The sequence below is a fragment of the Lactuca serriola genome, chromosome 6 (genome assembly GCF_051521515.1).
Source record: "Lactuca serriola cultivar US96UC23 chromosome 6, Lser_US96UC23_V15, whole genome shotgun sequence".
Lineage (NCBI taxonomy): Eukaryota > Viridiplantae > Streptophyta > Magnoliopsida > Asterales > Asteraceae > Lactuca > Lactuca serriola.
The window spans coordinates 17,992,612-18,006,831 of NC_136413.1; the positions used below are offsets into that span (position 1 = coordinate 17,992,612).

The 14,220-nt window shown below is 37.2% G+C and overlaps 1 protein-coding gene and 1 non-coding gene across 2 annotated transcripts; one reads left to right on the plus strand and one right to left on the minus strand.

The window, feature by feature from the left end:
• Positions 1-1,178: 1,178 nt before the first annotated feature.
• On the minus strand, positions 1,179-1,844 carry LOC145059546 (uncharacterized). Its single transcript, XM_079007384.1, has one exon. The coding sequence runs from the start codon at positions 1,842-1,844 to the stop codon at positions 1,179-1,181; it is 666 nt and encodes a 221-aa protein (XP_078863510.1).
• Positions 1,845-2,737: 893 nt separating this feature from the next.
• LOC145060846 (small nucleolar RNA R71) lies at positions 2,738-2,844 on the plus strand. The gene has a single exon (XR_013687028.1). It is a non-coding gene; the product is annotated as a small nucleolar RNA R71 (small nucleolar RNA).
• Positions 2,845-14,220: the final 11,376 nt, after the last annotated feature.

The window sequence follows — 14,220 nt, forward strand, 5'->3', positions numbered from 1 at the left end:
TGGTCTTCTCACAACTTGCTAACATTAGATCTAAGTTGGACAAATAGTTTTTAAAAGAGGACCCGAAAACAGAAAAGCCATCCATGAAAATCTCCATAAACTTCTTGATCATATCATGGAAACTGGCCATCATACACCTTTGGAAAGTAGCCGGTGCATTCCATAACCTAAAAGGCATGTGTCTATATACAAATGTTCCGCTCGGGCATGTAATAGTAGTGTTCTCTTGATCTTGTGGGTCGATTGGAATTTGAAAATACCCCCGAAAAACCATCGAGAAAGCAATAAAATAGATGCCCGGACAGCCTCTCGAGCATTTGATCAATAAATGGCAATGGAAAATGATCCTTGCATGTGGCATCATTTAGTTTCTTATAGTCGATGCAAACACGCCTCCCGGTAACCGTTCTTGTTGGAATTAATTTGTTATTTTTATTTAATACCACCGTCATTCCTCCTTTCTTCGGTACCACCTGCACCGGACTCACCCACGGGCTATCGAAAATTGAGTAAATAATCCTGGCATCTAATAGTTTCACCACCTCCTTTTTCACAACTTCTTGCATGTTCGGGCTTAGTCTTCTTCGGTGTTGAACTATAGGTTTAGCCCCTTCATCTAAGTTAATTTTATGAGGGCAATAAGCTGGACTAATTCCCTTGATGTCGGTTATCTTCCATGCTATAGCACCTTGCCTCTTCTTTAGTACCCCCACAAGACTTTCTTTCTTATATTTGGCCAAATCAGCAGCTATAATTACAGGTTTTTGTTGACCCTCTTCAAGAAATGCATACTCCAAGTGACCTGGTAGTGCTTTCATCATAGTTTTCGTGTTCTGGACGTTGCACACGTCGAGTCCAATGAGGGGACTCGTCGAGTCCTGGGCAAATTTCGCGACTGATCAGGATTCCTTGGATGGACTCGTCGAGTACGTCGAGTCTACTCGGCGAGTAGACTGTTTAGTACTTTTGGTCAGCTCATTATAATCAACTTCCTCAAGCAGTCTCTCTATTTCCAGTAGGTCTCTTTCAGCATCGAATTCTTCATCAAAGGTGATGGTGGACTTGTTTGGTTCTTCATTATTCCATTCCTCCATTAATTCTTCCAACATATCAATCAAAAATGTTGTGTCATCACTATTCCTTGTGTGCTTCATGGCTTGATCAACCCTAAAGGTGATTCATTCATCCCCCACCCGTAGAGTAAGTTTGGAATCTTGCATGTCAACTATAGTGCTTGCGGTGTTAAGGAAAGGTCTTCCAAGAATGATCGGGACTCGAGGATCCACTTTCATGTCTAAAACTATAAAGTTCTTAGGAAATACGAACTTATCAACCTTCACCAATAGATCTTCGCATATTCCCCTTGGGAATGTAACCGTTTTATTTGCTAGGTGAACTGCCATTCGAATTGGCCTCGGCTCCAGGAGATCTAATTTCTTGAAAAATGAGTATGGCATGAGATTTACACTCGCCCCTGAATCAGCCAATGCATAGATGGTAGCTAGATTTCCGAATTGACAAGGTAAGGTTACGCTTCCCGGATCACCCTTCTTCTTCGGTAGTTTCTTCAACATGGCAGCTGAACAATTCTCATTTAGAACCACTTTCTTCACTTCTTCCATATTCTTTCTATTAGTTATAAGCTCCTTGAGAAATTTGGCATATTTTGGCATTTGTGCAACCGCTTCTATGAATGGTATATTGATTTGAAGAGCCTTTATGTGTTCTAGAAACTTCTGGTATTCTTCTTCATTCTTTTCTTGTCTAGCTCGATCTGGATATGGCAGTGGAGGCTGATATGGCTTAACAGGAGACTTAATTTTCTGATCAGGTGTTGAACTCATCGAGTCCAGATCCTGGACTCGGCGAGTAGTATCTAGGTTCAGCTGGGTCTGATTTTGGTTCTGCTCTTCTGCCTCCTTCTCTTGTACCAGCTTCGGATCTTCGTTCTGAATAGGGGCCAGAGGATTAATTATCTTCCCACTCCTAGTTGTTACAATATTTATATGTGCGCCGCGTGGATTGTTTTCGGTATTACCAGGAAGTTCTCCCAGTGCTCTTTGATTTATTTGTTGGGCAAGTTGCCCCAACTGCTTCTCAATGTTGTGAATAGATGCTTACTAATTCATTAACATTGTTCTTGTATCTTGTATTGCAGCATCATGGTCATTGTGTCTTTTCTCGGATGCAGCTACAAATTTAGTGAGCATTTCTACCAAATTTGGTTTCTTTTCTTGTATCGGCTCCTCCTTTTGGTAAAAACCCTTGCCTTTTGTCTATACTTCTCCTCCGTGGCCTTCTTGTACTCATCATAAGGAAGCCATTCTTTCTTAGGTTTTCGGCAGTCATCATCAAATCTATCACCACTAGAATAGCATACTTGCACTTTCTTATTCCCGTTCTCGTCCAAATCACAATCTCTAGTAAGATGAGGTCCATTGCAATTCTCACATCCTACCCGAATAGCATGAATTGTTGATCCATTTTATCCATCCTCCTATCCATGCTTTTCAACATTGCCATAACTGCCGACAAATCTTCTGAAGCTGCATAAGTTGGTCCCTTTGTCACATCATTCCTTGGGTTGTGGCATTCTCTAGAATGCTTAGAGAATTCCTCAATTAGTTGCTTTATCAGCGGAGGTTCCTTCTTTGTGATCGGTCCTTGCGAGTGAAGTTATTGCCTTGTTGTCACGTTTACTCCATCATAAAAAATGGAGACTTCTTGCTGACTATTAAGATCATGTTGTGGGCAATTCCTTAGTAAGCCTTTGTACCTCTCCCACGCCTCATAAAGTGATTCTCCAGCTTGTTGCTCAAAATTAGCTATAGCTTTCTTCAACTTGGATATCTTTGATGGCGGGCAAAATTGATCAATAAACTCTTCTTTCATTTTAGCCCCTGTGGTGATGGATCCTGGAGGGAGTGATTTTATCAAATCTTTTGCAACGCCTTTAAACGTGACCGGTAACATACAAAGAAAAATGGTGTAAAAGGCCACATGAGGAAAGTTAAAGTAATCGGCTATGTCATTGAACTCTTTTAGGTGCTTGTACGTGTCTTCGTGATCTTTTCCGTAGAACGGAATTTCATTAAGTTGGGCGAGGATGTGGCCTTTAAGTTCGAAAGTGGCTGTCGTGGGAATCACGGGTTGCACTAGTCCTGGTCCGGTATCATCACGTATCCTCTTATTCCATTCTCCCATTGGGACTTCATCGATGTTAGCCATGGGGTTAGCTAATTCAACTTCAAAGTCGCTTTCTTCCTCGGTTTCAGATTCATCCCTTTCGGTTTCGTACATGGTATCCTCCTTTTTCGGGTCTTCGTCCACCACTGAAGAGAAGTTGGATTCTCCTACTTTCTTGCCCTTTTTCTTCCTAAAGACAACTTTTAGATTCTTCAAAGGTGAGTTCTTTGAAGATGCGGATTCTCCAACAGTTTTGCCTTTGTTCTTCCTTAAAGTAGCTTACGGGACTTCAAGTGGTGGAATTAAAGGTTTATTGCCTCCTTTGGTCATAAACACTCTGCAATTAAAGCAAGAAAAACGCATAAAAAGAACAAAAACGAAACAGGAAGAAAATAATAACGAAACTGGAAATCAGCACTGAACTCGCCAAGTAGGTTCGATTGCACTCGGCGAGTACACTGCTTAAAAACCTAAAAACAAATAAGAACAAATAAATACTAAAACTTAACCTAATTACTGAATTACTGAAAAATAACTTTGTGCAAGATAAACTCACACAAAGGATCGATAAAACTAGAAATTAGAATTAATTTTTGAACCGTTCCCCGGTAACGGCGCCAAAAACTTGATGTGTGTAAAACCAACTCGTTTTATTCCTACTTTAAAAAATATAAATTAAACACACAAAGGCAGTGAACCTATCTTTTAGTGGTATAGTGAAATAAGTTGGGTGTCGAACTCGAGGAACGGAAATTAACCTAATAACTAATTTTAACCAACAAGTAATAAAAGTAAAAGGGTTTTCTCTAGTTTTACAAGACTAGAAACTTGGACACACTAACTAACACGCAATTAACTAATCAACTAAAACCAAGTAAGAATTCACCAAATTTAATAAAATTTTTCTGCTTAGGTTCAACTCATTAACTCCTATGGTTAATTTTATGGCAAAGCAATAGATTAATTATTATTGGTTACCAACTAAAGTGATTAGATTCGCATTCACTATTACCAATCCTTAGAATTTCAATTAATTTAAGCAGTGATCAAGTGTTTAAGCTAATTAATTTCCTAGTTCAGTTATTCGGATTAAATAAGACTTGTAATTGGTTAATCAAATTACTAATTCAATTATCCTCTTGTTGTTGGTTTATCAACAAGCTCATACATTAATTTACCCATTCTCTAATTAATCATAGTTTCCTATTCACTAATCCTAAGCACATAACAAAGTGCTCACATAAATCATATGAGGTAAACAATTAAGAGATGTTCATGCAGCCTAATTGTCTTCCTATTAAGAGAGAACGTTGTGGTTAATGCATAAGGATCTTTAAAAAGCTTAATTTAACAAATCACCAATAAACAATTAATCAAACGATTAAATTAATCTGTAGGAGTAAAATTGTCTTCCCTAAACAGAAACTAGTAAATTAGCTCATGATTATAGTAGTCAAAAAGCTAAAAACGAAAGCAATCAACTCAAACATTGTTCAAATCAAAGATAAGGTGGAAAATTAAATCTAAGTTGCCTTGAATCTTCTAAGAATAAGAGATTAGGGTTCTTCTCACGTTCTTCAGGTCTCCAAGGGTGTACTTACTCACAAAGTATCTTCCAGAAAAGCCAGAAAAAATTAGTGGATTCGGAATTTGACTTCTATTTATAAGATCCTCAAAACATGGGTAACTCGTCGAGTAAATAACCAACTCGCCGAGTTTCTTTGTAAAATCCATGTACGGCAAGGACTCTACGTATTGCTTCGCGAACATTCGTGGAAACTCGTCGAGTAGACGCTTGGACTCGCCGAGTAGCTTCAGGTTTGTACTTCTTTCTTCATTCTCCAGCTTCTAATTGCTTCTCCTTCCTCCTTTTTGTTCCCGAGCATGACTTCTGGACTGAAAATACAATTTAAACATTTTTAAGTACCTTTTGTCCATAAATGCAAATAATTAGTTAATAACTGATATAAATATATACTAAATATATGGCTAAATATGCACATATCAGAGAGTCAGGGCTTTGACATGGCCGTTCCACTATGTAAGGGCCCTATCTGCAAAGGTGCAAGATGCAAATTTCACCTTGCTCTCTTCGGGGAAAGCGCATATCTCGAACACTGATTCATTTTTCTCAAACCACTGTGTTAGGACGATAACTCCTCTGCTTCTGTTGAAAGGTTTAGGCTTGCAGTTGGCAAAATCTTTGTATGTGCATTCTTTTGGTTGACCTTTGTTGTCTCCCTGGTTAGAGCTACCTGCACCATTCCTGCTTCTGCCTCCATTGGCATCATTGTTGTTAATATGTGCCAAAGCCGCAGTGACTGCGGCTGAAACCGCTGCCTGGAATGCGGCTGAATCCATTGGTGGAGGAGGTGGCCATGGTGGTGCTGCTGTCTGGTTGTTATTTCATCGGATGAATCTCCTAGGCGGCATTCTACTGCCACAAGTAGAATTTGATAAGTTTATGATGTGGATAATGGAATGTTACATTAAGATATGTCAGGTACAGTGGTTATCGAACGTTATCTTGTACATAAAATTGAAATCTTATTTTACCACATAAAAATGAATATATAAGATATAGCAGATAACAACATCAAAAAATAAAACATATATTTGTTTCATTAATGATAAGATTTTAGTACATGGTATGAGAAAATTGACCTTTGAAAAGGTCTACAGTACATCATGGTAATAATCTGACAGCATAAGGACCCTACAAATAGTGTAATCACTTAGACATAGGGTCGGTCCTACATACATAAAAGAGAAGAAAAGGGGTAGTACTAACGTATACCCAAAAATCTAGTCTATCAACTGGTGAGTAGGATGGATCCTACTCACGTCGAGTCATCTCCTGTGGTTCCTGGGATAATGTAGAGGCGCCCTGCAACTCAGCCAAACGGTGCTCAGCTACCCGCACCCTCTCCTCCAGGGCAGCGTGACTCTCCTGGTATTCCCTCACTTCTGCTCGCGTGGTAGTACGGTCCTCAATGAGCTGCTCCATGGGGTAGTAGTCCCTCTGGAGATCTCAAGTACGTGCGGTAGTGACCTTTAGAGTAGCCCTCGTCTCCATGAATCGATGGGTTATCGTTTAAGCCTGGTCTCCGATGTTGGTAATCCTCTGGACCATAACAACAAGTGCTTGGTCTGCTGGCCCTCCATGGTGAAGGTCGTAAAACCCTTGCTCCATTCTAAACGGTGGACGTTGTTCCTGGTGTCGGCTCCATCGCTCTAGATCGTATGCCCAGGGGCGTAGTGCCATTGTAGCCTAATCGATGTGTTGGTTCCCTCGCCATGTAGGGAGGGTCGATGACTTTAGACTCAACATCTGAATCACCGTCCTCCTCCTCCTCCTCATTGATCTCCTCTTCTTCGAACTCCTCCATGACCTCTTTCAGATCCTCCTCTATCCATCCTCTGTTCCCCTGGTTGGGGAAGTATAGGTCTCCTGGGTGATGGAAGTCTGCCATGGCATCTACACGAGAATATATAAGTATGATAAAATAGATAGAATACCACAAATACTCCTATATTATTTTATTTCTTTTAGTTTTGTGTCTTAGACCCTTTTGGTTTAAAGTCGATAAGTTTTAGGTTTGTTGTCCACCTTGACCACTCCTTGACACATGTTAGTCATATCTCGAATAAATATAGTTGATCAGGCTATATTTACCCTAGATATGATTACATAACTGTCTAGGTTTAGTCGAGATGTCCAACTCTTCTTATTATTTTCTAATATGCATGTATGAATGAAACATAGCAACCAAACAACATATATTAAAAGATACCAACATACATTGTTTACATATTGTATTTGTTCATCAATTACACAAAAGTAACATAAAGTATGAAATTCCAAAATGCAGCAAATCCAGTTCTTAGGTACCTGCTTACTGGTTCCCTGAGAGTACAAGTCATTTGGAAAATCGTCAACATTGAATATTGGTGTTCATAAGCATATTTGTATGAAAAGATTTGTAACACCCTTGTTTGTAATAGTTTGAATGACTCCAAAAAATCCGATATTTTCTATGAAAATGATTTGTTAGTATCGTTCCAAAGCTGCGAATATATGCATGCGTGTCCTTTGTTTTCTTTTGTTTGTAATGTAAAGCGTATGTTCCCAAAAAATACAATATTTTCTTATAACTAAACTATAGTCATAACCCTAAGACCAAAAGTGTAAGTGACTGTATATTGAAAAATGATATGCAGTTTTATATTTTTATAAAACTAGTGAAGTGTAAGCTTCCCGTTAATCAAGATAGTATTGTTAATTCTCTAAGTGATTTCTTATAACCATGCTTGATATGACTCTTATGCCTGAATGACATTCTTCGGGCGTTAGAATTGCTAGAATTTCATCACCCTAGACTTGTCGGTCTAATTGTAGCAAACAACTAAGGTGTGAGGTTGTCAATCCTGTATAGATGTATACACAACGGTCTCGCTCTCCCTCCAGAAGACTCTGGTTATAAAGCATGACTAAAGGTGTACGCTAGGTAGGTACGGTGAAGACAGTGTCTCACTAGAGCCTTAACGAATTTACGCGAACTTTGAATCCCATTATTGAATCGTGAAAATAACATTACTAGTGTGAATTTATAACTGAAGTTTTATGACATGCGTTTTACAGCGGTTATGACATGCAGTTTATTAATCATGATTTAAAAGCTTTATGATAGGCAGAATATGACAAGCAAATTTTTTTGTCATAAATTCTGTGTTGTATACCATTTTGGTTAAATTATTTATAGCGCTTTTTATAAATAATCATTAATGGTTATGTTTTTTTGTAATATATGTTGTGAAAATAGCATAATACCTTAGGTTTTAAGCCATTAAAATAGTGACAACATAGTTACGACTATTTTACTAATAAAAATTATTTTTAGCAAAATAATCAAGTTTTGTAATTTGTTTAACACACCATATCTAGTTTGAAAGTCTTGTAACACAAACTATATTATTTTGTTTTGACTTTAATGAGTCATGGATTTCTCAAAACACATATAATAACCTTGAGATCTATTATATCCAAATATTTGTGTAAACTATAAGAGTTAAAAATGCATATTTCCAAGGGTTAAACATATTTGGGCACAAACCCATATTTTTGCCATTTTAAGGGTAAAAACATGACCACAAAACTTTATAACACAAAGATGTCATCAACATTTACTTTATGTTTTTAACACATGTTAAGAACCTTTTTATTCAAGTACTTGTTCCATTTTTAACCCATAACCATGATGCATGCAGATAACCAAAGGGTAAACGATACTTGACTTGTATTCTCCCCCAGAAAAGTATGAAAAACACAAAAAGATGGGGGATGAAGCTCACCTTGATTTCGTGTGGTAGGAAGAAGAAGAAAGAAGTCGTTGAGCCTAGCTTTGTGTAGCTTGAAGACCACTCGAAAATGGACGATGTTCTAAGAATCATACACATGAAAATGGTGTGTGAACATGAGTTTTAGCTTGAACAGATGTAAGAATACTTGAGGTTTACAAGAACACTTACCAAGTTTATGAGTTTTTGAAGAAAATCCCTTGAAGATAGCACACCCACACAAATTTTTTAGAGAGGAATGGGAGGAAGTTCTAGAGAATGAAATGCAAGATTTTTGTGGTGTGTGTGTGGGAGAAGGGTCGTCTAAAGGTAATAAGGGGGAAAAAGGATGGGTTGACTTTGTTGATGTTTGATGTGAAGCTTGCTTGGACGTATGATGGTCTACAGCTTAGTTATTTGTGGGATAAAAATGAGGTGGCAAGTCATTTTTAGGTTTTCTGTTTCCTTTTTTTAGTTTTACACATGCCCTAGCTGAAACCCTATAGGGTTTTCGGCCTTCCTGGCTTCTTAAATGGGTTTTCGGTTTTGGCTTGGCCCATTAAGGGGTTTTCGGTCCATTAAAGCCCAAAGGTAGAAGGGTGTTCGTTTTGGGGGTAGGAATCGACTTTTTGGGTTTAATTGGGCCCAATAAGAGGGTTTTCAGCCCAATAAGGCCCAAGGAAGAGTTTTCAGCCCTATAAGGCCCAAGGAAGAGTTTTTGGCCCAATAAGGTGTTGGGCCGAGAATTCTTGTACCAAGGCCCAAAATTTGATTGGGCTTAGCTATTGGATCAAGTTTTTGGGCTTGCAAGAGGCTATTTCAACTTGGTTCACAATGTATGCTCGTATGTATTCCAATAGCATTGTAGTTTGAATTTCACTAATTTGATGTTATAAAGTTACATAAAGAAAATTTTTGTACATGAAACACCAACTCAACCCTCAATTTGCTAGTTGTGACAATTTGCATGATAGAATTGCCTGTTTATATGATGCCTGATAGAATTTGCATGATACAATTTGCTTGTTGTGACAATTTGCATGATATTATCATCTCAAAATTACTCATGATAAATTCTATGAAGTAATTCACTTAACATGGGTTTAATCCAATACTTAAATCCCCATTTCAAAAAGTACTTGTGAATGTTGCAACAAACCATTGCTATGTCTAAACACTTAGACAATCTACAATCCAATTTATGACAACCTTAATTTATTACTTACTTCCAAAGTATGATCTACTGTGGATATTTGATTAATCTAATAATTTGGGAAATAAAACATGTAAAAGAAACACAATGATAACCAATTGACAAAAGATAGTAAACGATACTCAAATAAATCTCCATTATTTAATCATCAAATCTCAATTACATTTATTTGTTAAAATTTTCTAAATATCTATTTAATCACTAAAACTAATATCATCCTTCATACTAATGCTCCTTTCAAGTTGAATGTGCTTAATCCTAATCAGACCCTTTGTGAGGGGATCGACAGGATTCTCTTCTGATGATACCTTCTTAATAACGAGGCTTTTTTCTTGTACACGATGTCTGATAAAGTGATACTTGTCGATATGTCTTGATCTACCATGATCTCTTGGTTCCTTGGTAAAGGAAAAATTTTCCAACGGTTCTTTAATGGTAGGTATTACTCCAAGATCTCCAACAAAGTTCTTCAACCATATAGCTGATGGTTTTGATACAAACAATCCTATGTGCGCATGCAACCCTAGAGTTGGATCTATGTTTTCACTATTAGTTATACAACTTTATGATCACAAAAAGAAACCTGGCGTGCTAGTACTATTTTCGAACCCACATAGAAGAATAGAATACATAGCTTTTGTTGTTATATATTAATAACAACTAGTTCCTTGAATTTCCTTAGCTCTTGAAAGCAAGTACCACAAGTGTAGTACCTCTAATGGCTCACAAACACACTAGATGAAAGGATGAATATGGGAGAGAGGAGAGAAGGGTATCTTGCCCTAGATTTCGTCCCTTTTAGGGTTTCCCAAGGCTTGGACGAAATCTTAGTGCCTTAGTGTGTTATTTATACTTAAGGCTAACTAGGGTTTCAAGGTGTAAACCCTAATCCCTTAGCTTAGGGCCTAAGAAAGTCCATGGACTCCTTTCCTTAAGCCCTTGGATGAAAACTCTTAGATCCTTCTAGGATTTTCGTTCAAGCCTTAATAAAGGTGATCCAATGGCCCAAAGCCTCAACTATTGAATAATTAAAAAATAGCCCCTGCACTTTCAGTCAGTTCTTTTAATCCCAAAATTAATTCTAAATTAATTTCTGATTAAATACTAATTAATAATATGATTCCAAATTAATATATTATTCATATAATATATTAATAAATCATATTTATACCCTAATTTATTATTCTTAACAATAAACCAGCCTCTCTCCTCAACAATCATCCTGTCTAGTCACCAGTGTGAAGGCAACCCAAAAGGACCATGCACAATCGAGTCAAGTACATACCAAAATAGTTATGGACTTAGACACTAATCCAACAGTCTCCCACTTGGATAAGTCTAATAACTATTCTGCGTATAACCTCAAATCCTGATTAGCAATCATAGCTTTCCAAAGCCGATGTCAACTCTGATCTTATCAGAAGCATGTCCTTTAGATAAGGGGTCATATATTCCTCCATTCTTCATATCGTATAGACTTGAGACATGGATTGAAATCATTCTCTCGGTCTATGTGTTGTTTCCCGATTTCCGATTTATGACGACTTACAATAGACTACAATTGAACACATCAAATTAGTCCCGACTTGGCCAAGCGCTTAGGGTGTCATCACTAAATCATCGAGGGGCCCACATATATCGCTTTCATCCTACTCTGGATAAAAGGAACGGATAAACTTTGATTCAATGCTTGCTTGCACTCACTCACCGAATCACACACAACAATATGTTTTATGACACCAAGTTACTGGTGCGTTTACATATTATCAATGTGTAACCGACTCGCAAGACACAACTCACATATCTCGGTTTCAAGAATATAAGATATTATCGTCTCACCAATCACTCGTGATAAAATCCATGAAGTGATCCAAGTGAGCATGGGTTTAATCCACTGCTCAAAATCATATTCATAAGCACTCATGAACGTTGCAGCAAACCTTTGCTATGTCTAATACACTTTAGACAATCTACAAACCAATTCATGACAGTCTTCATTCATACCTACTTCCAACATATGAACGACTGTGGACCGTTCAAATAATTTGATTGTTCTGAACCAATTTAATTATTCAGGAAGTCAAAACATGCAAAGTGAAACACTAGAATAATACTAATCCTATATGGTCCCAAACCTTTGAGTATAAATAAAACACATTTTATTTATCACCATATAGATTACTCAGTATTTGTAGTTTCGGCTAATTAACTTATTACTTGAATTATTACTATAATTGTCCCATGCTCTTAGCATGCACACAATGTTTACTTATGGTCCTTACTTTGTGTACTAGATCAAATGAACACATTTCCAATCATACTCATTTCACAACTCCCAATCTTTATCATAAGTATAAGAATATCAAATTCTTGTCATTTATAAAATATGCTAGATTCTAACATTTTATGCAATGATCCTTTCGTAAAGTCATAGCTCAAAATCATCAAGACTTGGCCAATATCTACCAGAAACAATTCTATAGATATGATGTCTCTCGCTCAAAGTACATTCCTTTAAACATCCTTCTTGCATAAAAGTTTCTAATCTAGACATAGATTCTCAATAATCATCTCCTAATATGGAAACATTTCCATATTTTCCATATGACAACTCATTCTTAATAGAATCTTATCTATTCATAATAATTTCGATATAGTCCATCCAATACCATGATGGGTTTTGAGCATTCTAACACTTCCTAAGTGTACATGCAACCCTAATAAACCTTGGATCTATGTTTGTCTAAGATACATGCAAATAATTATTTTTCCAAGGCTTATATCCTAACTAGCATGGCATGGGGAACTTGAATCAAATAAAGCTAGTAGAAACACTTACCTTGTAGTTGTAGTTGATTGCTTGGAGTTTTAGAGTCTAGCACCAATAGTGTGGATGCCTCAAATGAAAGTCACAAATCACCACAAACTTGGAACTTTGAGAGAATAGTCACCACTTCTCTTGAAATCGGCCCTCACCTCAACATGTGTCAACTAGTGTGATTTCAAGAACCAAGACCTCCTTTATATAGTGTAGTCGATTAGGGTTACATCCATGTAAACCCTAATACCCATGTCTCTTCATTTCCATGAGATCCATGGGTTAAAGCTCCATGGAGTATCCATGGACTTCTCCATCCAAGCCTAGCCCATTCCAAACAAGCATAAGCCCACACTATATAAATATAGAAGCCCATATTTAATTAGTAATATCTTTGATCACTAAATTAATCCTAGATTAATTATAGATCACTACTAATTAAATAATATGATCTTATATTAATATATTAGAACTTATAATATATTAATAAATCATAACTTGTACTATTCTCAAATATTATCCATAAATTGTTCGGGTGAAGTGCAACCCAAATGGACCATGCCGGGTCGGGTCAAGTACATACCAAATATAATTATGGACTTAGACACTATATCCAACAGTCTCCCACTTGGATAAGTCTAGTAACTATATTTGCAAGTATAACTTCAGGAACCGATCAACAATCGTAGCTCTTTAAACTCTGTTGAACTAGAACGCGCCATTTAGATAAGTGATCATATAATCCTCTATTCTAGATATCAGCCGGACAAATACATGGAACATTGTCTTACTTATTGTCCAGCATTTGTTTCCCGATTTCCGATTTGTTTGACATAGAACTCAACTGAACACATCAATTTAGTTCTGACCGGGCCCGGTACATAGGTCAAAACAAAATCATCGAGGGGCCCAGATATCAGCTTCTAATCCAAGAAGGAACAGATAAACTTCGACTCATATGTTTGTTCTACCACTCATTGAATTACACACAAAGGCACGTTTTATAACATCGAGTTACCAATGCGTTTACGTACAATCAATGCATAACCAACTCGTAAGTAACAAATCATATCTCTAGGTTTGAAGACTTATATGATATTACCGTCTCACGATCACTCGAGATAAAATTCCATGAAGTGATTCCAGTGAGCGTGGGTTGAGTCCAATGCTCAGAACTTATGAGCACTCATGATTGTTGTAGCCATGTCCAACACCTTAGACCTCTGCAACCAATCATGACAGTCTTGATTCATACCTACTTCCGACATATGACCGACTGTGGAGATTTGAATAATATGATATACAAAACATAATTATTCTGGAAGTCAAAACATGCAAAAGAAATATAGTAAAGGATCGACAAGAGATAGCAACACTTTACTCATAAATAAAACACCTTTTATTCATCATCCAATGTCAATTACACTTTACAAATTTCATAATTTATCTAACTACTAAAACTTATATCATCCTTTAGCCCTATGCTCCAAGCATGCTGGAGATGCTTAACCCTACTCAGTCCCTTCGTGAGGGGATCTGTTGGGTTCTCATCCGATGATACCCTCTTCGCCATGAGGAGTCCTTCTTCGATTCGATGTCTGATAAAATGGTATTTTCTTTCGATGTGTCTGGATCTCCCGTGATCCCTTGGTTCCTTGACTAAGGC